Below are 27,484 nucleotides of genomic sequence, written 5' to 3' on the forward strand. Positions count from 1 at the left end.
TCAAGTGAAGACAGTGAAGTCGAGCAAAGTAAATGTTTGTTTATATCAAATAAATCACAGTTTTTTCTCTAAAAAACAACATAATTTACATAATACTCGAAACTACAATTCGTTTATTGAAACGAGCAACGAAAAGAACCGAAAATTCGATAGTACTTATATCACGTCACGAGAGGACAACGTTCAGCATTGAACAAGCAGAGCAGTAATAGGTAGTGTCGCGACGATGTCTCTGTTCCCGGCTTACAGTCAGGAGGCCGCCGCCTCGAGCCCGTGCGAGGCCGATGCCGGCGCTGCGATGTGCTGGGCGGACTCGAGTCCGCCCGAGGTCGATGCCGCGATGGTGCCCTGCGGCGAGGCCGAGCGCGAGCTGCTAGAGTCTAGCGACAGCGAGGCGGAGACGGCGCCCGCGCCGGCGCCGCGCGCTGAGCCCGAACTGGACTACTACGTGGATCGGCGCTTCGATGGCGGCAACCTGCGCGTCTCCACCATCTACTACCCCGGCCGTCCACAGTATGTCACAACATTGCTTTCCTTACCGCTTCTGATCTAGACATGACAATAATTTAATCAAAATTTGAACCATATTGCCAGAATTTGGGTTTGTTATTGCTGTGTAAATCAGCACAGTGTGTGCAGTGTTGTGTCAGTCTACTCTTGTTTCTGAAAGAAGAGATAAACAATAATATTTGAGCAAATAAATGGCAATATGGCAAAATAAATAGATTTACCATTTTTAACCTCTAGCTATAGTTCGTTTTTTTTAGCATTAGAAAGAACTTCGCAGAAGTAAGCTTGTGGTTCCTAATCCGGCACTTAAAGCGGTAATACTTTGAAGTAAATTATATGTATTGACCGTGCTACATTAGATAATTCAATAATTATTAACAATTAAAGAGCCTGATAAAAACTGTACGCTTACTTCTGTGGAGTTCTTTCTAATGCTAAAAAAAACGAACTATAGCCTTCCATAAATTAAAACTCAAAAGTGATTACAATTTTTTTTTTAATTTATTTAGGAAACAAACAGTCGCGTACAAATATGTTTAAGCTTGCAGATATACAATAAGACCTATAGTTCCATTAAATATAAAATAATGATATTGATAATAAGTAGAAACAGGGCTAGTTCGGTTCTGCCTATAAATAGGAAGATGCACAGAAGTAACAATTGGATACACAACTCATAAAGTACCAAGTATCGATCATGCTTACAGACGTAAGTACATACATTGCATAAGACTGTAAAACTATGACTTTTTTTTTAAAACTAAGTATGTAATAACATTACACTGTTATGGAAATATTTGGCTCCGCAGACCACTACTATATTTACCGAAAGACAATGAGAAGATATCTAGATTTATGAAGTTAACATTATAATTTTGACAGGCTCGTCTAAAGAAAGTATTTTTGGCGAAATTAGAACTACAAAAGCTGATAAGAATGTTTGGGGGTGACGAGTGGGAATACGACGCGGCAACTTAAAAACAATTTTTTCAAGAAGAGTGGAATAATCAATGAGGCTATTTAGGAGTTTATAAAGAAACATTTGATCTATAAATACACGTCTTTTTTCTAGTGGCCCAAGACCACGACGGTGTGTGCTATTCTCTGACATGTTTTAAACCGTGGCGGAAGTGGAGCGACTTTAATAACTCGTTTTGAATTTTTTCAATTCTTTTTATGTGAACGGTATATTGAGGGGTCCAGACAACGCTACCGAATTCTAAAATGCTACGAACATAAGAGGAGTATAATACTTTTAAGGTGTTTGGATCTTTAAATGGCTGAGATAGTCTAAGTATCAGACCCAATTTCTTGTAGGCCTTCGTGGTGATGTGGTCTATGTGTGAAATGAAATTGAGCTTAGAATCTAAAATAATGCCAAGATCTCGAACCTTTGTGACTCTATTTATGACCTTTCCTGAAAAATTATAATTGAAAAGAAGCGGACTTTGTTTACGAGTGAAAGTAATACAGTTGCATTTGTCAGGGTTTAGAAGTAATTGGTTATAACCGCAATATGTGGCAAAGCTATCAAGATCACATTGCATGTCCAGGCAGTCATTCTTTGTTTTTATGATTTTGAAAATGTTTGTGTCGTCTGCATAGACTAGATGTTTAGAACTAGAAAATGATGAACCCATGTCGTTAACATATAGGATAAATAACAGCGGTCCTAAATGAGAGCCTTGAGGGACTCCTGAATCAATGGTTAAGTATCTGGAAGTATAGCCCCTCAGTGATACTGCCTGGCATCGGTTTTGGATATAGGATTCAATCCACCTGTAGAGATCGCCGTGTATGCCGAGTTCGTATAATTTGTGTAATAACATAGTATGGTTAATTTTATCAAAAGCTTTTGAGAAATCGGTATACACGGCGTCAACCTGATGACCGTTGTCAATAGCGTTCAGAATAAAATCTGTGAAGGTAATGAGATTCGCGTCGACACTACGGCCACGAAGAAAACCGTGTTGGTCAGGAGAAATTATACGAATGATACAACTTGTCAATTCGGAGGTCACTATTTTTTCAAGAATTTTGCCAAATATGCATAATTTAGATATGGGTCTGTATTGTGTCACATCATGTTTATCTCCGCTTTTATGTATTGGTGTTATTAAAGCCGTTTTCCAAACAGAGGGAAACAACCCTCGGATAACGATTTACGGAAAATAATAGTGAGAGGAGTAGCCAATTCCTTACTACACTACTTCCTTACTAAATAATATAAAAAAATTTAATTTTGATAATTATATCAAAATTAAAAAATGTTATATTATTTGTATTATTGGGACCAATTCTTCTTCCTAGTCGAATCCTCATGTCTGAGGGTCGTGACCACCATAAGTCGCTCTGTGCTGTAGCCCTCTCCATCCTGGCCGATTCATTGCCTTCCTTAAGGAACCCTGGAACCCCTCGCGTGTAACATCTTGAATTGGCGCCTTCAACAGGCCCAACTAGCAGAGCCTTTTCCAGGCTATCAGGTTCACGCCGGGCCAAGTGCCCAAAAAAGCCAAGCATTCTCCCACGGCAAATAGCAGAAAGACTGGATTTGGACTGGAAGAGTCTGGATCTTGAGCTCCTGCAGAATAGACACATTAGTGCGACGCGCTGTCCAGGATATGCCTAACATTTTGCGCCAACACCACATTTCAAACGCATCTATTCTGGCTTTGGTCCGAGCTTTTAAAGTCCAAGTTTCAGAAGCATAGAGAAATATGGAAAAAACCAGTGTGCGCATATTTTTGTGCCGCGTGTGATGTTACGGTTGTTCCATATTTTCTCTAGTCGCTTAACTGCAGATTTGGCTATTTGTCCACGCCTCACAACTTCTCTATCACAGTCCCCGTCGCTGCAGATGAGTGAACCCAAGTAGACGAATTCCTGTACTATATCCAGGTCTCGCAATTCGTGGGTCCTTTGCATTTTACCTGCTCTGTCCACAAACATCAGTTTGGTCTTACTCCGGTTGATGAGAATCCCGTACTCTGCGCTAATTTCCTCTATCCTGTGCAACAATTCGGAGAGTTCTGACTCACTGGAAGCAATAATGGTCGTGTCATCTGCAAAGCGCAAGTTGTTGATTACACGGCCACCAATCTTTATCCCTCCGCTCCAGCCATCGAGTACACGGCGCATAATATGCTCTCCAACAAGGTTGAACAGTTGCGGAGACAGTATACATCCTTGCCTGACTCCTCTCTCCGGTTTGAAGGGCATCGACACTGCCTCATCCACTCGGACTTTGGAGCTACCATCCAAGTAGAGGTTCTGCACAAGGAAAGTTAGATGTTCGGGTATACCCATTTCCTTCATAACTTTGAACATTTTAGACCAGCTAATGCAGTCGAAGGCCTTTGCGTAATCGATAAAACAGAGCGTTACCGGTACGCAAAATTCTCTGCATTTCTCTATGAGCTGCCTTATGTTCATTATTTGCTCGCGTGTTCCTTTGCACTTTACAAACCCAGCTTGTTCCTTCGCGATTTGATTTTTAATAAAGTGCTCGAGCCTCCTGTTAATTATATCCCACCAAAAACATAAATGTAAAAAAGGAGAGCCAAGTTCAATACAAAAATTATGCTTGGCTGTGGGGCTCGCCGCAAAAAGAATGGAGATCTAAATGAGTGCCACTGCCAAGTTCTATGCAAAATCCAAATATGTATTTATAGGAACAAAATAACATTATAAACAAGTATTAAACTCTATTTCTTTGCTTTATTGGATACCTATAACAATTGCTGTTATTTAAAAAAATGTGAGATCTTAAAGTAGGTTAGATTTGACTTGGCCAGTTTTCATTATATCAATCATTTTATATATATTGTAATTCTGATAAAACCTGGCCAAGCCAAATCTAAGCTACTTTAAGATCTCATATTTTTTTAAATAACAGCAATTGTTATAGGTATCCAATAAAGCAAAGAAATAGAGTTTAATACTTGTTTATAATGTTATTTTGTTCCTATAAATACATATTTGGATTTTGCATAGAACTTGGCAGTGGCACTCATTTAGATCTCCATTCTTTTTGCGGCGAGCCCCACAGCCAAGCATAATTTTTGTATTGAACTTGGCTCTCCTTTTTTACATTTATGTTTTTGGTGGGATATCAATATTTTTTGTAAAGAAAACTAGGCAGGTATTGAGATTTAATGTTTTTTCTTGTGTTTCCGCTGTATGGTTTTTACTTCTGTTCTTTGTATAATTATGTGGTACCGCGCGCCGCCGACGACACACCGTTGGCCGGTTGTTTAGAGCGTATTAAAAGTTTTTTGTATGGGGACACCACTTATTTTTTGACTAAACTTTATTTTGATATAGCAAATATAATAATACATATATTGGGGTAGTTTCAAATATCTGCTTGTAACGGTTCCAACGCTACAATAAAAAAATATTTTTTTGTATGGGGACCCCCCCTATTTTTTAACTTTTTTTTATTTTTAGATTTTTTCCTACGCTTACACACAATAACCGAGCTGGATTCCAAATATCATCCTTCTAGGTCATCTGGAAGTAGGTTAGGTTTAGGTACTTATATCAGTCCCAATAAAAAATGGTTTTTTTGTATGGGGACCCCCCCTATTTTTAAACTTTATTTTATTTTTAGATTTTTTCCTACGGTTACACACAATAACCGAGCTGGATTCCAAATTTCATCCTTCTAGGTCATCTGGAAGTAGGTTAGGCTTAGGTACTTATATGTCAGTCCCAATAAAAAGTGGTTTTTTTGTATGGGGACCCCCCCTATTTTTTAACTTTATTTTATTTTTAGATTTTTTCCTACGGTTACACACAATAACCAAGCTGGATTCCAAATTTCATCCTTCTAGGTCATCTGGAAGTAGGTTAGGTTTAGGTACTATAAGTCATAAGTCAGTCTTAAAATTTACGACTTTTTGACCTTCATACCTATATAACCGTTTGAGCTAACTTCATGAAATTTGGGCTTCTAGATATCCTTATGGATATAATTAAACACACCTAGTTTTATGTGTTTACGTCAAAGATGTTTTGAGTTATAGAAGGGTCAAAAGTGGCACCAAGTGGTTCGTGTAATATTACACTCGGCGCTGGCTAGCCAGTTCCTTTGCTTGAACTTGGCTTGACACGCTGCCGCGTGTCTAGATGAAGGAGAACTTTGCCAGCGTGCGATATGAGAGAAATAGTCCTGTAGTTTTCGCATTTGAGAGAGGATCCTTTCTTGTGTAGGGGGACAATAGTAGACTCAGTCCAATCTTCGGGCCAGCAACCGGTTCTCCATACCTTTTGGCAGATGTTGCACAGTATTTTGTTACCGTCCGAAATTTAGTTGACTTTTAATTCTAACAGTTTTATACACATTTATTTTACAGTCCGTTATTGTTAATAAGTAAAGTTATAGCAAAATGTAAAATAAATATGATTAATGGTGGTAATATTGTTTTATATTGTGATGAAAGTCTAATTGGGGTGTTATGGGGCTTTGAGTGCCACAACAACCAAGCATTGATCTATTTTGACGGCCCTTTACAGTTCATTACTAATGCCCATTGAATCCAGAAATTCCAGATTCTTTGGGCCTTAATGTTCTTTACCTCATAGGGTTGCAAATGTGGTGCCCTAAGGGGCTGTCCATAAATTACGTCCCCCGTGACCCCGTTTTTCCTCCTCGTCATGCTACCATTATGCAATGTCCAGACCCCCCCCCCCCCCCATTTGAAATGACATATTTATGAATAGCCACTAAGTAGATACTACAGGGAGAAGAAGGAGGCGTGGTAATAAACTCCATGGGTTACCAGCCCTGCTAGGAGTTTTCTAGGTGTTTAAACTTATATTGGGGGATATATTTACATTTATTTATTTGACGTTATATTCTAAATTATTAAATTACATATATTTTTATTTTTATTATTTTCTGTATTTATTTTTTTACTTTGGTAAATGCGTTTATTAAAAAGGAGCTCGTTCCATGTATCTCGGTCCCTGGCCGCACGCCTCCTTCTTCTCCCTGGAAGGAGAGGCCATTATAAGTCTAAAAAAAATTATTGCGTTAAATATACAATCAATGAATGTAAATACTGTAAATAAATGTACCAAGCATGTGTTAATCTAATAAATGGCTATTCTGATTCTGATTCTGAGATACTACAGAGAACGTGCACTGCAGTTTTCTTTGACTCCTGACAGAACCTGCATGGAGCTGTCCATCAATTACGTCATCGATTTTTGACCCCCCCCCCCTAAAATCATCCAAAAATCATGCTTTGAATGACCCCTTTTCCTCCTACGTCATGTTACCATCATCCAATGTCCAGACCGAGATATGAAACAGTTAAGTTTTATTTCATCATTTTGGGGTGGGTCCCATAGGCAAAGTTGTTCTGTGTGACCTTAATAATATGCCTAAAGTGTAATTTGATTAACATGGATGCAGAGAGACATAATGTGGAATAAATATGTTTAATCAGATACAACAGCCCAGAGTTCCACTTGGCACTCGGTCTGAAGCGCACGGCGGGGCACAGGAAGCGTATGCGTCGCTACTGGCAGGCGAAGGACGACGGCGGTGGCGGGGAGGGCCCGCAGGCGGAGGGGGAGGGCGAGCGCGGCGCCGCGCTGCGCCGGGCGCTCGTCGACAACCCGGGGGACGTCGAGCTGTGGCTGCAGTACATCGACTATCAGGTATCACCCTCTTGTCCCCTATCTTAATTCGTAAGGTGCCATTCATATTTATTTTCACCACACCAACTCGGAAAGCCTTACTTTGCACTTCAAAAACTGATAGCAAAGTTGCGTTTTATTCACATGTGAGGCAAAGTAATCAAATGCAAATTTTGAGTTGTTTTCTTATGTTTGCTGGTAGAATAGACTTTTAAATGATGACTTTGGATGAAAAATATTTGATAACATTCATTTGGATTTGATTTGGTTTGATTTTGTTTGATATTTTATATTTGCTTCGGGTTGGTGTGGTGAAAAATTTTGTGTTTCACTCGGGGGCAAATTTTGTTTAACCCTCGTGCTTTGAAACCCTCGCAACGCTCAAGATTCCATTTTTCGAACCACTCGCTACGCTCATGGTTCAATTTTGGAATCTTTTCCCTTGCTCAGGTATCAATATTAGCACGAGCGGTTAAACAGCAACTTTACCCCCTTGTAAAACAAATAACTATTATTACGTAAGGTAATTTGGGGGGAGGTGGTCGACCGTGACTTATTTTCTCTTACAGGGGGTGGGATTCCCATCCCAATATTTCTTTCTTCTTTTTTATAAGGAGTCAAAATCTGGCAAAAATCGTCTTTGATAATAAATTAATGGCTTAAGTTTATATTATCAAAGAGCTGTTGAATTAGTATTTCTATTTGACAAATTTGTATAACAAATTTGTAATGAAGGACAAGTTAACAAAAATTATACCCTCCACATTTTTTAGGATATTTTGTAAAAGAAAATAAAATATTTTCTTAACTTTTACTCTTACCAAGCCAAAGCAGGTAACATTCCACCCACCGAACACACCGAGTCTCGGTGAGCAATAGAGAGGAACTGAGGATGTAGCAGGAGTAATAGAGTTATCCTGTGTAGGAATGGGTGCACGGCGCGGAGGCGGCGCGCGCCGCGAGCGAGGCGGCGGCGGCGCGCGCGCCCGGCGCGCCCGCGCTGCGCGCGCGGCGGCTCGCGCTGCTGCAGCGGACCGAAGCCGCGCAGGACTACGTCACGAGGCTGCGCGACGAGCTCACGCAAGGTACCACGATTATACAGTACGTTTTGTGTGCACGATATGAAAAAATAAATAAATATGTTTGCGCGCCGGTTAAAACCAGTCGGCGTTTACGATCAGCGAAAGTAATAAACGTGGAAGACAGTCTTCAAACAAAATATCCGCTTGAAATTAAGAAAATAATTTAAATACGCATGCTTACCACCTTACCAGCTAAACCGTTTTAGCTACGGAAGCTTAAACAAACGTTTAATACATGGTTATTGCTTCCAAACACCAATTTATTTGTTTTACACTTACCACACATTTTTTTTTACTACATTTATACTATTATACACATATAATTAACCACGTTTTTAAATAAAATCGACACAAAGATGATGTGTCTGTATGCCGATGTAATGCGTTGTGTCCATAGAGAAGGATCCGTCCGTATCGGCAGAGCTGTGGTGTCGGCTGATATCGGCGCTGGCGTGCGAGCCGTCGGCCGGCGTGGCGGGCGCGGCCGCCGCCGCCGCCGCCGCCGCGCGCGCCGCCCGCCGCCTGCCCGCCGCCTACCCCAACATACTGTACGCGTACGGTGAGTGCTGACGATCACAGTGCACCCCGACCTGCCGCACTCATTACCCCTGAATCCTCATATTTTTAGGTACTTAGTGTCACAAGTACTTACGTACTTAAGTACTTGAAATAATTTTGGAAGTTAGGAATTATGATTTCGTGCCGTAGAATTCGTAGCTATATGTAATTCTTTAAGTAACGACTACTATTACTTTTGCTTGGTTATTGCGAATAAATAATCATTGGTAGCGGTAATAATACCGTAACGTGTGTAGGGTCGGTGGTGCGCGCGGCCGGGCTGTGGGAGACGCTGGTGCTGCTGCTGGAGCTGGTGCTGGCGGCCGCGCCCGGCGCGCCCCCCGCGCCGCCCGCGCGCTTCCCGCCGCCGCGCGACCCGCGCCGCGAGCAGGCGGCCGAGCGGCGCCTGCAAGACTACGAGGACAAGGTCCGTGACTAGCTCGGTGGTACATAGGATCAGGGATTCCGTTGACAAGTCGCTCTCTAATTTGGTCGGTACCGAGTCAGGTGGTGAACAGCGGGCTGCCGTCCGGCGCGGTGTGGGCGCGCGTGGAGCGCGCGCGCGGCGCGGCGCACTGGCGGCCGGCGCGCGCCGACGACGCCGACGCCGACGCCGACCCGCAGCGCGCGCCGGCGCTGGCCGACGTCGCCGACCTCGTGCTGCCGTGTGCCGACCCCGCCGCACTGTTCCTCTTACTGGTTAATGCGTTACGGTATGTCACGTCGAATTTCAACTTTTTGACACAACTATGCACATAATACAGGTATAACGGGTTGGCTTAAAGTAATGAGAATTTTTGTTTTCGGACATAAAAACAAAAAGACAATGGCCATGGATTTCTAGATGTTATATTGAAGAACTATGCAATATCCAACATTAGAACCAAATTCAAGAATGAAGTAATTGGCCTCCGTTGTGTTAATTTACGTAACATGCTTCTGACCGTTTGCTTTTCACTTTGGACAAACTACCAAGTACTCTCTGACTGATCGTTTTGTAATTACACGGTAAAATTTATTTTATTCTAAAATATTTTTGCCTACTATCGCAACATACATATCAAAGTATATAATATTTGCCAAAATTCTTCGATTGATTTAAGTCTTGGGGATATTCTAGGGTTGGAAACGTTTAGTCGTTTTTCCGCGAGAGCCTAAAACCAGTTAAAAATGTCATTGCATACATTTTACCAAAATATGATACATAAACAATTTTCTCTAAATATCAATCAGTTGCAGATTTCATGAAAATTTTTAGTCAGTTAGCAATTGTGAATGATGGCATCATATAGATAACAAGCTAATATGCCGAAATAATTAAAACAAACGGCAATAAAACAGTTATGGAATGTGAATAAAACGTTGTCCAAAGTATGACGCAGAGGGTTCGAACATAGTTATGAGAAACCGGACGTGGGAGACGTCATTGTATATATAATCCCACCAAAAAAATAAATGTAAAAAAGGAGAGCCAAGTTCAATACAAAAATTATGCTTGGCTATAAATAGAGTTTAATACTTGTTTATAATGTTATTTTGTTCCTATAAATACATATTTGGATTTTGCATAGAACTTGGCAGTGGCACTCATTTAGATCTCCATTCTTTTTGCGGCGAGCCCCACAGCCAAGCATAATTTTTGTATTGAACTTGGCTCTCCTTTTTTACATTTATGTTTTTGGTGGGATATCAATACTTTTTGTAAAGAAAACTAGGCAGGTATTGAGATTTAATGTTTTTTTTTGTGTTTCCGCTGTATGGTTTTTACTTCTGTTCTTTGTATAATTATGTGGTGCCGCGCGCCGCCGACGACACACCGTTGGCCGGTTGTTTCGAGCGTATTACAAGTTTTTTGTATGGGGACACCACTTATTTTTTGACTAAACTTTATTTTAATATAGCAAATATAATAATACATATATTGAGGTAGTTTCAAATATCTGCTTGTAACGGTTCCAACGCTACAATAAAAAAATATTTTTTTGTATGGGGACCCCCCCTATTTTTTAACATTTTTTATTTTTAGATTTTTTCCTACGCTTACACACAATAACCGAGCTGGATTCCAAATTTCATCCTTCTAGGTCATCTAGAAGTAGGTTAGGTTTAGGTACTTATATGTCAGTCCCAATAAAAAATGGTTTTTTTGTATGGGGACCCCCCCTATTTTTAAACTTTATTTTATTTTTAGATTTTTTCCTACGGTTACACACAATAACCGAGCTGGATTCCAAATTTCATCCTTCTAGGTCATCTGGAAGTAGGTTAGGTTTAGGTACTTATATGTCAGTCCCAATAAAAAGTGGTTTTTTTGTATGGGGACCCCCCCTATTTTTTAACTTTATTTTATTTTTAGATTTTTTCCTACGGTTACACACAATAACCAAGCTGGATTCCAAATTTCATCCTTCTAGGTCATCTGGAAGTAGGTTAGGTTTAGGTACTATAAGTCATAAGTCAGTCTTAAAATTTACGACTTTTTGACCTTCATACCTTTATAACCGTTTGAGCTAGCTTCATGAAATTTGGGCTTCTAGATATCCTTATAGATATAATTAAACACACGTAGTTTTATGTGTTTACGTCAAAGATGTTTTGAGTTATAGAAGGGTCAAAAGTGGCACCAAGTGGTTCGTGTAATATTACACTTGGCGCTGGCTAGCCAGTTCCTTTGCTTGAACTTGGCTTGACACGCTGCCGCGTGTCTAGATGTTTTCTAGTAATTTAAAATATGCTCTCGTTTGTCATTGTAAAATTTCGAAAACCCATAGCTACCTACTGTCTTTTTAGGGTTCCGTAGCCAAATGGCAAAAAACGGAACCCTTATAAATTCGTCATGTCTGTCTGTCTGTCTGTCTGTCTGTCCGTCCGTCCGTATGTCACAGCCACTTTGTTCCGAAACTATAAGCACTATACTGTTGAAACTTGGTAAGTAGATGTATTCTGTGAACCGCATTAAGATTTTCATACAAAAATAGAAAAAAAACAATAAATTTTTAGGGTTCCCCATACATAGAACTGAAACTCAAAAAAATTTTTTTCATCAAACCCATACGTGTGGGGTATCTATGGATAGGTCTTCAAAAATGATATTGAGGTTTCTAATATCATTTTTTTCTAAACTGAATAGTTTGCGCGAGAGACACTTCCAAAGTTGTAAAATGTGTGTCCCCCCCCTGTAACTTCTAAAATAAGAGTATGATAAAACTAAAAAAAATATATGATGTACATTAAAGTCTATTTCAATAGAACTTGCTAACTATGTAAACAAACCGCCATATTGAAATTGTCTCTGAATGAAGAATTTACTAGTGATGGGCAAGACTCCTACTTACTACTTTACTAATATCAAACCATATCGAATAATAAAATACCAAAAGTAAAAAACAAGTAGTTACTTATTTTTAATTTGTTTAATCACGATCAGAAGACAAAATTAGTACTTAACAATCATGTATTGATGTATTTTATAACCGCGGCGGTAGGTACATAGCGTGGGTTGGGTAGTGGGTAGCGGGTTTATATCACAAACTTTAGTCACAACACTACCCATCATAGACAATTATAGAATTTAAAAGAAACAAAACCGTCATCATTCCATCTGGTCCTAATAACCTAACTTATGAAACCATTTTAAACTTTTAATGAAATATCCAAGATACAGTTATATATTTATGTATTTTACGGAACGGACCGTTTCAATAGTGTATATGTGTATGGTTTCAATGGTATTTGATGAAGTGATGTGAAAATTCAAAGAGAAACAGTGATAAAACAAAGTTACTTTGTTTGTTTACATAGTTAGCAAGTTCTATTGAAATAGACTTTACCATGCAAACTTCCACCGAAAATTGGTTTGAACAAGATTTGGTAAGTAGTTTTTTTTAATACGTCATAAACCGTAAACCGCAATTTTATTGTGTTACTTTGCTGTTACGGAACCCTTCATGGGCGAGTCCGACTCGCACTTGTTTTATATTTCCGAAAACGAAAATTGTCATCACTTTAAGACGAAACAGGACGTCAGCCCGATCTCAGTTTTGAGATTTTGAGGTGAATATCGCCGTCGCGCTGACGGGGGCGGCGCTGCGTAGTGAAGGACTATCCCTGTGTGTGTGGTGCGCGCACACAGACGCACACGTCATTTGCCTTCACGGGCCTCGCGAAGCGGTCGACCCGGTATAGCTTTGCTACACCTAGTTCTTTTCTTATAGTACAAACTTATTCTTCAGTGGTAACTCGTTAGCTCGCTACCGCCACTAAGCGTTTACTTATTTGATTCGGTCAAATTGTGTTTTTTGAAAAACTAACTATAGCCAGTATTTTATGAATGTAGTATGATACCTTTGGGTATGGTGCTTTACGCACACAAGCGTCCTACCCCCTCCCCCTGACGCAATCCCCCCCACCCCTTTTAGCATGAAATAAGTCCCGGTTGGCAGTTTTATTTTTATTTTAGGGGTCGGGACACTAGTGTGCGTAAGTAAAGCACCATACCCCAAGGTATCATACTACATTCATTGAATGCTGGCTATAATTTGTTTGTCTTCCCCATACATTAGAACACAATTTGACCGAATCATATTCCCTGTTATTGTGATTTAACTTCTTGGCTTTAGGTACCTAACTGAATTCAATATCCGTCTACAACCTGCAATCAAATTAAAATCTTAATAACTGTTTTATTAGTGGTCCGATATTTAGGGTTGCGTAGTCACCAAAGAAACCCTTATTGTTTCGCCATGTTCGTCTGTCTGCCTGTCTGTCCGATCCGAGGCTTTGCTTCGTGATCGTAAGTGCTAAAAAGCTGCAAGTTGGCAACTTATTGGCATGGATACATGAATCACGCATTGCGACGGAACGGTAAAATAAAAACTATTAAAAAAGAATTGCAGACCTGAGACCTCCCATACAATATTCGATACCTTTGGGTTCAATTGGCGTAAAGGACAAAATGCTATTTTTCAGGAGACAGAGATTTTTTTAAATGTTGATTTATTTTTGTTGTTTATGGAGCTATATTTTTGATGTGTATTAAAAAAGTACTCAAAATGTTAGTCTCTTTAACCTGAATTGCAATCATATCTATAAATTAAAAACGAAAGAAGTTAATGTCCTATAGAATTGGTCAAAAATACTATGAATGTCCTTTACACCCATGCTGCGTTTTTTGATAATATAGTGTATCTTTCCCTTGCCTTCCCCTTGCTTGCTTGCTTGCTTTTCCTTGGCCTTGGTCACTTTTTCTTAGTATATGACATTTATTTCAGTTTATAGTGTATCTTGTTTAGTAGGGTCGTAAGTGACATTCTGAGACTATTTTATTCCAAATTTGGGGTGTATTAGTTACCAGCCATGGTACCTACACATGTTAACTGTTTTCAGCATAGTTTATAACGAAGCTTAAAAATGTATCAAACGGTAGTTAATTAATGTAGCGAGATCTTCTCATACTAGAACAACCTTTGCGAACTCACAAATGAACACAAAATCCGCTTTCATATATAATAATAATTTGGCCAAGTCCGAGATAGCTCGAGGCATTCAGTGTTCCGTACGGCTACCATCAGTTTGGCATTGACATAAACGATATCGTGAACGTAATTTACTTCCTATAGGTATATCTCTTTCGCACTAATATGTCAGTACGAGCGAGATACATAGAAAGTAAATTACGTTCACGCCCACGGTAGCGTTTATGTCAATGCCAAACTGATGGTAGCCGTACCGCTCGCATCGTTACATTTTACAGAGGTTGTTTCCCTGTTTTTAGGATACCGTATTCAACTACACACACAGAACAATAGTACAAAGTGTCTAAGTACGAAGGCCGAAGGCCGAGCTTTAGCAAAATGTCATCGCTTTAGCACAGAGCAATAGTACAAGTGTCTAAATGTGAAAGCTAAAGGCCGTCCTCCGCGTAGCCCGAAGGCCCGAAGCGTCCAGGATGTCAGTGCTTTAACACAGAACATCAAACATCAAACATCAAACATCAACATTTATTCAGCAAATAGGCCACAAGGGCACTTTTACACGTCAACATTGAATTTACATAAAAGCAAAAATAATAACATCAACAATTTTATAAAATAAAACTAACAATTCAATCTAACGTATTACAATTACTAAGAGATGTATATGGTCTCTTAATGTCGAATTACATACAAAATACAGATAAAAAAACACACAAAAAAAATCTATAATATTTAGAGGTGTAAATGTCTCTAGGTGTCAGAACTATAAGATTATATAGTTTATCAAGTTATCCTTAGAGATGTATAAGGTCTCCAAGAGTCAATATCCTGTATAATTAATACATTCATTAAAAGAAAAGAAACATACGAGAACAGAATGAGGCGTCTCACTGTAATTAATTAATAAAAGTTACTAAGTATAATAGCTCGTGTTAGCTTAACAGACCAGTCTCCACAAACAGCACCCGTTCACGAGTATGACGCGTATCTCAGCCATCGCCTCCCTCAACCTTCATTCGGGAAAGTGGCGACCCGATCAACAACGCCACCGTAAGCAAAGACTTTTAAGCGAGCATGACATGTTCAAGCTACCGGCCTATATTAATATTAAAATAGTAATAACATGTAGCTGTAAGACACGGCATTTTGTGCTCATATGTTACATAAAAAGACAGTAATATAGCTTCACATAATTACTAGCCTAAGTTGACTTAGAGATGTAAAGGTCTCTAAGTGTCAGAAACATTAAAAATATAGGTAAGTATGTACAATCAAAAATAAAAATCAAATAAATAAATATGTACTTAGAGATGTATAAGGTCTCCAAGTGTCCAAAACTAAAATTAAATTAAACAATATAATCAAGCGAGAACATCATTGTCTCATGTGTCAATTCTACTGGACACTAGCATATTTAATTCACAATGTAAAAAAAAACAATATTTATTTAATTCTTATTATACTAATGAAATCAAGCTACCGGCTTAAAAGCATCTCTATCGTTTATAAAATCATTTACAGTGTAGTACGCCTTACGTAACAAGGAGTGCTTAATGTGCGACTTAAATTTATGAAGTGGTAAATTCACTACATCAGTGGGGACTTTGTTATAAAAACGTGTACAGTTCCCGACGAAAGACGTACTAACCTTACGGAGGCGGTGGGCGGGCACAGCAAGTTTATGTTTGTTTCTAGTGTTATAGTTATGGATATCACTGTTAACCTTGAATTCGTGGATGTTTTTCCGAACATACATAATATTCTCTAGTATGTATTGAGATGCAACGGTAAGAATGTTAACTTCTTTGAATTTCTCTCTTAGGGATACTCGAGCGCCCAGTCCATAGATGGAACGTACAGCTCGTTTTTGCAGCACAAATATTGTCTGAATATCTGCCGCTTTTCCCCACAACAGAATTCCATAAGACATAACACTATGGAAGTAACTAAAGTATACCAGCCTGGCCGTCTCTACGTTTGTCAGCTGTTTGATTCTCCTCACTGCATAGGCTGCTGAACTAAGTTTTCCGGCTAGAGTGCCTATATGTGCATGCCATTGCAGTTTGGAGTCTAGAGTGACTCCCAGGAAAACAGTTCGGTCCTCAAATTCCAGCGTATCACCTTTTATTTTAATCTTGCTGTTATTTACCTGCTTGACGTTAGGTAGCGTAAACTTGATGCATTTGGTTTTCTTGGCGTTCAAAAGCAAATTGTTTGCCGTAAACCAGTTTACAATGGTAGATAGCGCGTCATTAATGCTCTCGAAGCTATTTTCCTTTCTGTCCACTTTAAATATAAGGGAAGTGTCATCTGCAAATAACACTATATCATGTCTATCTTGCACAACTTTTGGTAAGTCATTAATGTATACCAAGAACAGGAAGGGACCAAGAATTGAACCTTGAGGCACTCCGAGGGCTACCGGGGACCCCGCCGATTGAGTTCCATTAATAACTACTCGCTGAGTTCTATCCGAAAGGTACGATGAGACCAGGTCAAGGGCACTAGCTTTTATCCCATAGCGGCTTAATTTTCTCTTTAAATTTTCGAACAATAGTACAAGTGTCTAAATGCGAAAGCTGAAGGCCGAGCTCCGCGTAGGGCCGAAGGCCCGAAGCGTCCAAGATGTTAGTACTTAAACACAGAACAATAGTATAAGTATCTAAATGCGAAGGCCGAAGGCCGAGCTCCGCGTAGGGCCGAAGGCCCGAAGCGTCCAGGCTGTCAGTTCTGTGTTTAACCACTGACATCTTGCAGGCTTCGGGCCTTCGGCCCTACGCGGAGCTCGGCCTCCGGCCTTCGCATTTAGACACTTGTATTAATTACCTGTGTTTAGAACTGACCTCCTGGATGCTTCGGGCTTTCGGCCCAATGCGACTTCAGCCTTTGGATCTTGCGACTTAGACACTTGTACTTAAAAATACTTGGAAAAGTTACGGGAGGCGCGCGTCTGTCGGACGCTTCGGATCTACGAATCGCTCCTTCGGCCTTTGCATTTAGTTAGATTCTTGTACTATTGCTTTGTGTTTGAATACCGAAGTCGAGCATCTCGCGAATGCTTGATGTATTATAATAATTTAGAGTAAGGCCAAGCGCGCACCACGATTTTTTGTCCTGCGATAATTTTGTCGCAGAAATGCAACGTATGTGTTTATATGTTAGTGCGCGCATATGCGACAAAAAAATCGCAGCGATTTTAAAATTGTGATTTGTCACATTTTTCCGCGATTGTTCGCGACGCGATTGTCGCAAAGTGAATTGCAGCATGCGGAGTTGTATGGCCCCGCGCGCACTATGATAATAAAATCGCACCCCGGCCGGACCTCAGTCGGCATTTCGCTCTCCAAACCCCAACATCTCGGCACCTGCATCTCCAATGGAGTCTCAAAATGAGACGCTAGATGTTGACCATTTAATTATGGAAATAGACGGGGATCACCTTTGTGTTATAAATGCTCAAAGTCATACAGCAATCGCATATTAAAGACACGTTTCATGACAAGCGACTGGTACGAAATCCATGTTGAGAATGAGCAAATCGTCGACTTTTTCATCGCAGTTCACTGCGCGAATTTTCTGAGATATATTACAGCGCGATTCTAAAATCGTGTCGCAAAAATTAATATCGTGGTGCGCGCTTGGCCTATAATACCTTAAATGTATACTCCTTCAATTTGAATTTAGAACTCATTATTATTTTTTATTTGAATTTGTTTCTAGTTCTATGCCATATATATAGACTTTAATATTATTTAGAACTGCTAAAAAACAAGATCGGCTTACTTTAAATATACTTGGTCAAGCAGATCTTGTCAGTAGAAAAAGGCGGCAAATTTGAAAAATGTAGGCGCGAAGGGATATCGTCTCATAGAAAATTTGAATTTCGCGCCTTTTTTTACTGACACGATTTGCTTGACCAGCTATATTTCGTCAATTTTACCTTTGTTTCTAAAAACTGTGATATTTAACTGTCATATACAATTAATGTCTTCCAAAATTATTTTCTCGTAACAGGACTGAGGGGCTACCGCGAAAACCGAAATTCGCAATTTGCGGGGATTTTCTCTTTTACTCCAATGAAGGCGTAATTAGAGTGACAGAGAAAAATGCTCGCAATTTGCGAACTTTTATTTTCGCGGTTATAGCCCTGAATCTTGTTGCTCACCGATCCGTTCAAAAATATACATAAGTACTGAATATAATTAATAGATATTATAATTATACAATTAATACAGAAATGTAATGGTACTTAATGAAAAGGAATATTGTGTATATTGTTTCGACGAATCAGATACTCTCAATAAAATCTATACATGAGGCCAAAGCTGTTCATAAATATTAAATGACTTTATTATCTCTATACGCCTTACTAACTCTATGTGTCCTATAGGCATGTTGACAAATTTTTAAAACTGTATTCATTTTATAGATAGACACGTAATTATTAAAAAAAAAATATTTAAAATTTTTATTCATTAGTTTTACATACTAAATAGAGCTTAATTAGTTTAGTGTTTAAAGTTTGAGCCTAAACGCTCCAAGCTGTCACGTGACGTCACGAACAGATAAATAAACAAACTGCTGCCAAAATGTCAGTCCTAGCGTAGATCAAAAGCTGTAGTATTTAATTTATATCTCTTTCTAAAAGATCAGTATTATGTAAATATATAAGCTAAAATAATGAATAACAAGTTTTACATGTCTTATGCAGTGCCTATATGTAAAAGAACAACAATCAAGACCCTAGAGTATAAAACAAATATTTGTTGAATGATACTTGCGTTGCAGTTACGGATTTTCACTTGAATGATATTGTTACTTGCGAACTATATGTATACATATTACGTTCAGCGATGATAAAACCATTTCAAAAATGAATCACAATAACTGATTTCACACAAAAACACTTACAGTTACAATTTAAGATGAATTATTATGATACAACTGAAATTGTGAGTGCAAATATAGTAAACGCAAATATAACTTTTTAAATTTTATTTTTTTTGTTTCCGACAGCCAACATGGCGATGATAGTTCCATTCAGCCAAATTATTAAAAAGATTTTGGTGAAATATCATATTATATGACATTTTATTTATTTAATAACAAATAAGTATATATTTTTATATCATGTAATAATATTTTTTGTACGTAATAAATGTCTATTGTCGAAATAAAAAATACATACAGTTTTTGAACATCCAAACTCTTTGGCGGTGTCGTATGGATTACGGTCAGGTTTGACGACTAGTCTGTGATGATTCTCATGTCATGACGTCACGCGCCCCGATTGGCGTTTGCAGTCACGTGATACTGGGCATTATTTTAAATACTTTTGCTTATTTTTAATTAATTTATTACGCATATTTACACTTGCAAAATATGATTTTCAGCATTCTAATATTCCCTGCTATGGTAAAAACGTAACATGTTATATATTCGCGATTCATGACAACATGCCTATTGTGGAAAAAAAAAACACAACGACAGTCAAGAACGGAATTCTTAATTTGAATTTTTCAGGTTTTTGAGAGTCCATTGGTTGGAAAGCCCGTTCGAAATTGAACCTTATTTGCAATATAATAAGGTCGTATTTTGTAGATCTCTCTCATACTTATAGTAGGCTATTGAGATAAAATTAAATATCCCACAAAAATAAGCAAGCAGAATTAAACTTTGTGTCAAAGACATAAGTCATAAATTTCAATGCCAAAGTCTTAACTAAGGATGTTTCTCGCCTAATATGAATTGACCAGTGTAAGCATCAGTTAGCTAGCCCTAAGCAACCAAAGGTCAAGCTGCAGTTGAAAAACTAATAAAGATAAAGTTAAGCTTATAATTTTCCCGCCGTCTCCATGCTTCTTTAAGTTGGGTATTGACTGGTCAGCTGCCTGTTAGCTATAGTTTTCGCGAAAATCGCCAGGACAGAGGTGAAAATTTTTGTATGAAAACTTGCAACTTTAAATGCATTTTTTGACGAAACTATTGCAGTCTAAAATGAAGTCAAAATCAGTCCATCGACTCAATTTTTTGCAAGCTTTCTAATGGTACCCCACACGATTCTTACAAATGAAAAAAGTTTCAGCCTACCCCTTTCAACCCCCCAAATTTCCCCCTTTAATAAGAAATAAGCAGTTTTGACTTATTTACAATATGAGTGGTGGTAATTGCTATAACTGTTCCAAATTTTAGGTATCTATGTCAAACGGTCTCTGAGAAAAACGTATTTAACTGATTTGCAAGACCGAAGTGATCCCATAAGTGTTCCGTAAACAAAGTTTTGTACGGAACACTAATAAAATCAATAAAATCCTAAACATTTACCCTAAGGGGTCATCCATTAATTACATCACACGTTTAGGGGGAGGGAGGGGTCAAGAAAATGTGATATATTGTGACATGGCGGAGGGGGGAGACACAAACTTTGTGACGTCACTTTAACTTCATCAGTAACCGAAAATTTATTTAATTTATTTTATTCGCTGTACATTTAAATAACAAGTTTTTAAAACGATAATCCTTTTTATTCGTTTAATTTTCTTTCCTAAGCAGTTTTGGGTTATAAAATTACTAATATTTATATCGTAAAAAATATTTTGATAAAATATTAATAATACTTAGGTACTTACTTAAAATACTTAATTCGATTTGGCGATTTCGTAGAAAAAATGTGACGTCACACTAGGGGGGAGGGGTTTGCCAAACGTGACCAAGTGTGACAAGGAGGGGGGAGGGGTCAAAAAACCTAGAAATTCGTGTGACGTAATTAATGGGTGACCCCTAAACAATCCCATGAATGTAAGTCTACTGTAACCAAATGGCTCAAAACTAAAACATATGAGAAAACAGAGAGCCTTTTACGATAAGTACCATCACACACACACACACACACACACACACACACACACACACACACACACACACACGCGTGCAGGCTTGAGTACTTTTCTGATCACATATTTTATTGTTGTCTTTATGTTGCTTATAGTTAATAGCTTCGAGCAACACGGAAGGGAGGCGGCATTCGCACTATTTCCCCTCTGCCGAGGTACAAGATTAGCACGTCAATCTAATCTAGCGCGGGTAATAAAACTAGTTGCACTTGGATTTTTCACTAGACCGAGTCCAGACGCGCGCGTGAACACTGCTGCACAAAAATGCCTGTTTGCTCGGTTTTTTGTTATAAAAAGAGGTCGGGGACATCAAATTTACAAAAAGAAAGTGTTACATTTCTCATGTAATTTTTTTTTTTACATATCATACGTTAAATTACATTTAAATACAATTATTATATTTTAGTCTCAAGTAATTGTTGGATTTATCGATTTTGCTCGCTCAGTACAAATTGCGGATCGGTCGAGCGACAAATCCGACTTCTCATCTCTCAGAATACAATGACATACTTCAACGAAAATGTGTTAGTGTGCGTGTTGTGACACTAGTCACTCGCCCGTGCACAAAAAGAGATCGAGGTTTGCAAGATTTGTCTTTGACGTGCGTCATTTTCTATGTATTTGTGTCGTCATTACAGATTGGATTTTGTATGTAAGTGTGTGAGAAGTGCGTCTGTGTGCACCTTTCCCCCCGCGAAAAATGGCAGAAAGATTTGTACGGTGAGATATCGCTTGGGCCCCTCCCTTCCGACGTGTCGGAAGCCGGTGTTGCTCGAAGGTTAATAGTTATAATTAATGTATTGCTTGTAATTAGTATATAATTATTATTTGTAAATAGTATAGGTAGTAAATGTTTTGTGACTTGTAAATAGTGTAGCTTAGTATTAGTTAGATTTCAATAATAACGGAAGAGCGGTGCCTTCCAACACAGGCATAGGTATATTGCTTACCAGGAGACACCATCCCTCAAATTATATGTACAGTTTTTTATGAAATAAAGAAATTTATATTTTGTACCTGTTTCGTTCTCCTAATCAACAAGAAATGCGAGTCGGAAAGGTTCAGAGTGTATTATGCACAGGCTAGTACATATGTTATTGTCGCAAGACTATAAGAGATTCCACTGCGAGAAACACAGTAATAGTTGCGGAAAAACACTGAGCTGAGTTTTCTAATTTGAAGGGCAAACCTTATATTTTGGTAATAAAGGACCCATAAAACTATTTATCAATTTGGCTTTATAGACCTTTACGTGCATGAACTCTTGCGTAAATGCTTTCAAATTTGACGGCAAACATTACATTATAGTAATAAAGGTCCCAGAAAACGACTTTTTTGATAGTCTACATACTGCTACGTCCATGTTATTTGTTTGCAATTTGGAGTTTAAACGACACAAAAGTTAGAAAAGTCCTTTACAATTTGTTCGCCTCGTATACTTAAGGTAAAATCATTTTTAGGACGGGTCGTAAAGGGCAAGTAAAATAATTTCAATTGTCAAATAATGTCCTTTACGACCATCTTGACCACACGATATGAAAAATTATCATGACAAATGAAGGGCTAAATGACGACAAAGGACATGTTAGTATTGTTAGTCCTTTACAACATAATTTAATTACAAAAAAAAAGAAAAAATAACTGGTCATTTACGCCCCTTGAGCTAAGCTGTTTTTGCAAGCTCATAGTGTAAAAATTGGGTCGTAAAGGCAACTTTTTACGAGATATCGAAATTTTAACTATACAGAACAAAAGCGCTTGGAATTCTGAACAAAACTGTATATTTATTTATTTAATCGTATGGCATGCATGATTAGGCAATCAGAGTACAGCTTTGAGGTTGTTAAGCCAGGTATTAAAACTGTATATATAACTCATTTTCGCTAAAATGTCCTTTACGCCAATTGAACTCAAAGGTATATATATTTATTTTTATTTGCTTAGTCCCAATAGTGTGTAGTTTGAAACACCTATCCAAGGGGGTACCCTTGGATAGGTGTTTCAAAACGAATAAAGGTCTCCTTAAAACATTTTTTGATAAATTTATATATTTTCGGAAATAATCGCTCCGAAAGAAAAAAAAATATCCCCACCAGCCACCACCCTCTAATTTTTGAACCATGGTCCAAAATCATGAAAAAAATCAACAAAAGCTTAATAACTACTTTCAATGAAAACTATATAGCGAATATGACCGGACTCCAGTCGGTTTTGAGTTATTGCAAAAAATCTTCTGTTCTTAGTAAAAATCTAAAAATACGTAAAACGCTCTGTACTCCCTTGTAAACGTATGATACTGACTTATCGCCCCGGTTTGGCCTATTTTGACAGAACGGTAACTACGAAACTCTACACTAAGCATGGCCCGACATGCTCTCAGCCGATTATTATTTTTGAGTCAGATTTGGATACATTTAGGTACCTATGTTTGAGGAGCTCCTGATTTTGGTCGGAATAAATACGAAACCCCAATTTGGGACAACAGTATAGTACAAGTTCAAAGGTGTGATACCTCATTGGATTCGGAATGATGTATAGAAAAATGTATTCAAAGCGTTTATTACCACAGATATGAAATCAAAAATTATTATTAAATAAAAGTGCGTCTACTCAGCTTTGTATGAACCAAGAAATAATAGTGTTAAACGGTTTCCCCTGAGGCAAAAGTGCAATAGGTATTACTTACTTCACTAACTTCGCCTACTAAGACGCAAATCGCGACTTTGTTATGGTTTATCGATAACTTCTTACATCACTAGATTATCGATATTACATGTCGACTATTGCCCATCACTTTTCTGTCTGTGTACGTATTTAGAAACTTGAACCCGCCCCTAAAATTAGTGCGATAGGGACAACTGCAGCTTAGGCGAAAAATCCTGCGTAAAAATGTCAAAAATCGAGGTTTCGTAGTCCTCTTTTTCCTCCTCCAAATCTTAACCAATCGTAACCAAATTTAGAAATCTGAATGATTATGAAATTATCTGTGTCGGACCGTTTTGCTTTTTTGGCTAATTGATATCAGTTTTGAATACCACGCCTCTCATTGCGGCATAGTCAATTAGGCCATTTTGGCCATTTTTGAAGGGCTCTAGCGCCTTAAAAAACAAAAATATCAAAAAAAGCAAAACGGTCCGACACAGATATTGACAATATTAATCTGTGTTGAAAAAATCATTGCTCTAGCTTCAAAAACCACGGAGGAAAACGAGGACTACGTTTGTATGGAGGAATGACCACTCCCGTTGGCTCTTAAGCCGACCCGTCACTAAGTTTAGGTACCTACCCGTGAGTCGGAACCGACAATGGGTATAAGAATATTCCGTTTGCAGTCTAGCGAAGGTTCCTCTGCTGCCCGGGGCGCAGTACGTGCACTCGGCGGCGGGCGCGGGCGCCTCGGAGTGGGACTGCGGCGAGGCGCTGCTGGCGCCGGTCGCCGCCGCCCGCCGCCTGCCCGCCGCGCACGCCGCGCACGCCGCGCCCGGCGCGCCCCGCCCGCTGCTGAGGCTCGCCGTCGACCCGCCGCACTACTTCAGCGATGACTACGGTTCGTCCCTCGTCTTTGCCGTCTCTCTCTACCGTGTGATTCGTACCGGTATACGTTTACTCGTCCGGGGCCATTGAATATCATGTTGAGTTGTCGATGCCGGTTAGTGTCTGTGACGGCTATGACGGCTAAAAAAAATTGTTAATCTAGTCCGGTGGAGCGGTGCGACTCATTAGGACGTCGTTTATGTTTAGGATTTATGTGTCGGGTCATCGATGACCGGTGTGAACTGTGAAGTGACGTAGAATAGTAGTGATACTTGTGATAGACTTTTATAAATCATACCTACTTTGCATTTCGTGTATATTTATTTCACACTAAATATCTGTGTTATATTTAGTGTGATCGTGTGTGATCTGTATGCGTGGTGTGCAGGGTACCGCAGCTGGGTGGAAGCGTTATGGGAGGCGGCGCTGGTGGCGGCGGGCGCGGACGGCGCGGTGGCGCTGCTCTGCTGGCGGCTGCGCTGGCTGCACGCGCAGCTGCTGCTGCTGCCCGTACGTAACGGACGTATACATCGGTTCGATCGGGACATGGATAGAATCAGTACTCGAATACTTGAAAACGTTGATCGGTTTTTTATCGATTAGCGAGATGATAATATTGTTCAGTCGTTGATAAAATAATATTTGTTTAGGAGTCCCCGGAGAGCGCGGTGGAGGCGCGGCGCATTCGCGACGCGGCGCAGGCGACCCTCAAGCGCTGGGGCGGCGCGCACGCGCTGGCGTTCGCGCTGTTCGCGCGCCTGGCGCACGCCGCGGCGCCGCGCGGGGGCGGAGGGAAGCCGGACGCCGGCCGCCGCGCCGCCGTGGTCGCGCTGCGGGCCGCGCTGCAGGACGCCAGCGTGCCCACCACGCACCTGCTGTACATCGCCAGGTAACCACAACGATGACATCGTTCGCGCTGTTCGCGCGCCTGGCGCACGCCGCGGCGCCGCGCGGGGGCGGAGGGAAGCCGGACGCCGGCCGCCGCGCCGCCGTGGTCGCGCTGCGGGCCGCGCTGCAGGACGCCAGCGTGCCCACCACGCACCTGCTGTACATCGCCAGGTAACCACAACGATGACATCGTTCGCGCTGTTCGCGCGCCTGGCGCACGCCGCGGCGCCGCGCGGGGGCGGAGGGAAGCTGGACGCCGGCCGCCGCGCCGCCGTGGTTGCGCTGCGGGCCGCGCTGCAGGACGCCAGCGTGCCCACCACGCACCTGCTGTACATCGCCAGGTAACCACAACGATGACATCGTTCGCGCTGTTCGCACGCCGCGGCGCCGCGCGGGGGCGGAGGGAAGCCGGACGCTGGCCGCCGCGCCGCCGTGGTCGCGCTGCGGGCCGCGCTGCAGGACGCCAGCGTGCCCACCACGCACCTGCTGTACATCGCCAGGTGACTACAACATCGAGCACGTGTTTCTTGGCATTTTTCGGCGCTGCTGTTCTTAAATATGCTCATTTCCGCGCCGACCAATCGGCGCCGGCGTTACGGCCTAAATTGGAAATTACATATAGAGAAAATAAACAAAAGAATCGCCAGTGACTGTTATGCGATATCTATCTTAACCAACATAACCAATAAATTCCAATAACACTGTTCCTAATCCTAGTAATGTTGTTAATTCTACAGCTATCTTGACGCGTATTGGTGTAAGCTCTGGTATAGTCAGAAACATGCTACTTAAACTAGACCCGTCTAAGTCAGCTGGCCCCGATGATCTACCTGCCCAGTTCCTGATAAATTGTGCTGATAGCTTGGCGGTTCCCATTTCCTTGTTATTTAAGCGCTCACTCGCAGAGGGTATTGTCCCGCCATTGTGGAAGTCGGCCTTCATCACACCAATACATAAAAAAGGACCTAAAACTGACATCAAAAATTATAGACCTATTTCCAAATTATGTATACTATCGAAAGTTTTAGAAAAAATTGTATATAACCAAGTCTATTCTTCCTTGAAAAGTTCTTTTAGCCCGAACCAACATGGCTTTTTGCAGCGCAGATCGACAGTATCCAACCTTGTCCTTCTCAATGAGTATGTTACTGGTGCGATGGATAATGGCACCCAGGTTGATGTCATTTACACGGATTACAGCAAGGCTTTTGATCGTATTGACCATGCTATCCTGATATCCAAGTTGTATGACATCGGAATCTGTGGCGACTTACTGAGATGGTTCTCTTCTTATATCGACAATAGGTCCCAGGCAGTTGTGCTGAATAATTACATCTCAGGGTGGGTGACTATTCCTAGTGGCGTCCCCCAGGGTTCCCTGCTCGGACCACTGCTTTTTAACATTTTTATTAACGACATCAGTAAGTGCTTCATACATTCTAAACTACTCTGTTTTGCTGATGACATGAAGATCTTTGGGAAAGTGAATACGACCTATGACTCACTGCTGATTCAATCTGACCTCACGCGACTCGACGAATATTGTTTAAATAATAAATTAGATTTGAATCCATCGAAATGTTCCTTCCTGACATTTTCGCGTAGACATAACATAATTCCTACCACATATAAACTCAAAGGCCAATTATTGAATAAGGTCCAATCTATGAGAGATTTGGGAGTGGTACATGATTTTAAACTTCTATTTGATACTCATATTGACGGTATTGTAAGTAGTGCCCTGAAAACGCTAGGCTTTATAATGCGCAGTTCCATTTATTTTACTCAGGCTAAAACACTTAAAATCTTGTTTTGCTCTCTAGTTCGAAGTAAACTTGAATACGCATCCCAAATCTGGAACCCCTGCTATAATACGTACATAGATAGGATAGAACGT

General features: G+C 40.1%; 1 protein-coding gene across 1 annotated transcript; it reads left to right on the forward strand.

Moving 5' to 3' along the window:
• LOC134668368 (uncharacterized) lies at nt 1-25,592 on the forward strand. Its single transcript, XM_063525848.1, has 9 exons — nt 1-513; nt 6,966-7,179; nt 8,084-8,243; nt 8,638-8,799; nt 9,056-9,225; nt 9,306-9,511; nt 24,498-24,712; nt 25,088-25,209; nt 25,350-25,592. Exons 1-9 carry the CDS (start codon nt 227-229, stop codon nt 25,590-25,592), a joined length of 1,779 nt encoding a protein of 592 aa, XP_063381918.1. The 5' UTR covers nt 1-226.
• Nucleotides 25,593-27,484: the final 1,892 nt, after the last annotated feature.

This window comes from Cydia fagiglandana, chromosome 10 (genome assembly GCF_963556715.1).
Source record: "Cydia fagiglandana chromosome 10, ilCydFagi1.1, whole genome shotgun sequence".
Classification (NCBI taxonomy): Eukaryota; Metazoa; Arthropoda; class Insecta; order Lepidoptera; family Tortricidae; genus Cydia; species Cydia fagiglandana.

What these genes read in the sequence shown, in the direction of transcription:
- LOC134668368 (XM_063525848.1), top strand. Translation starts at nt 227, where the DNA reads ATGTCTCTGTTCCCGGCTTACAGTCAGGAGGCCGCCGCCTCGAGCCCG. An exon ending in TGCAAGACTACGAGGACAAG is followed by an intron (nt 9,226 to 9,305) that starts GTCCGTGACTAG and finishes GTACCGAGTCAG; the next exon opens with GTGGTGAACAGCGGGCTGCC. An exon ending in CTACTTCAGCGATGACTACG is followed by an intron (nt 24,713 to 25,087) that starts GTTCGTCCCTCG and finishes CGTGGTGTGCAG; the next exon opens with GGTACCGCAGCTGGGTGGAA.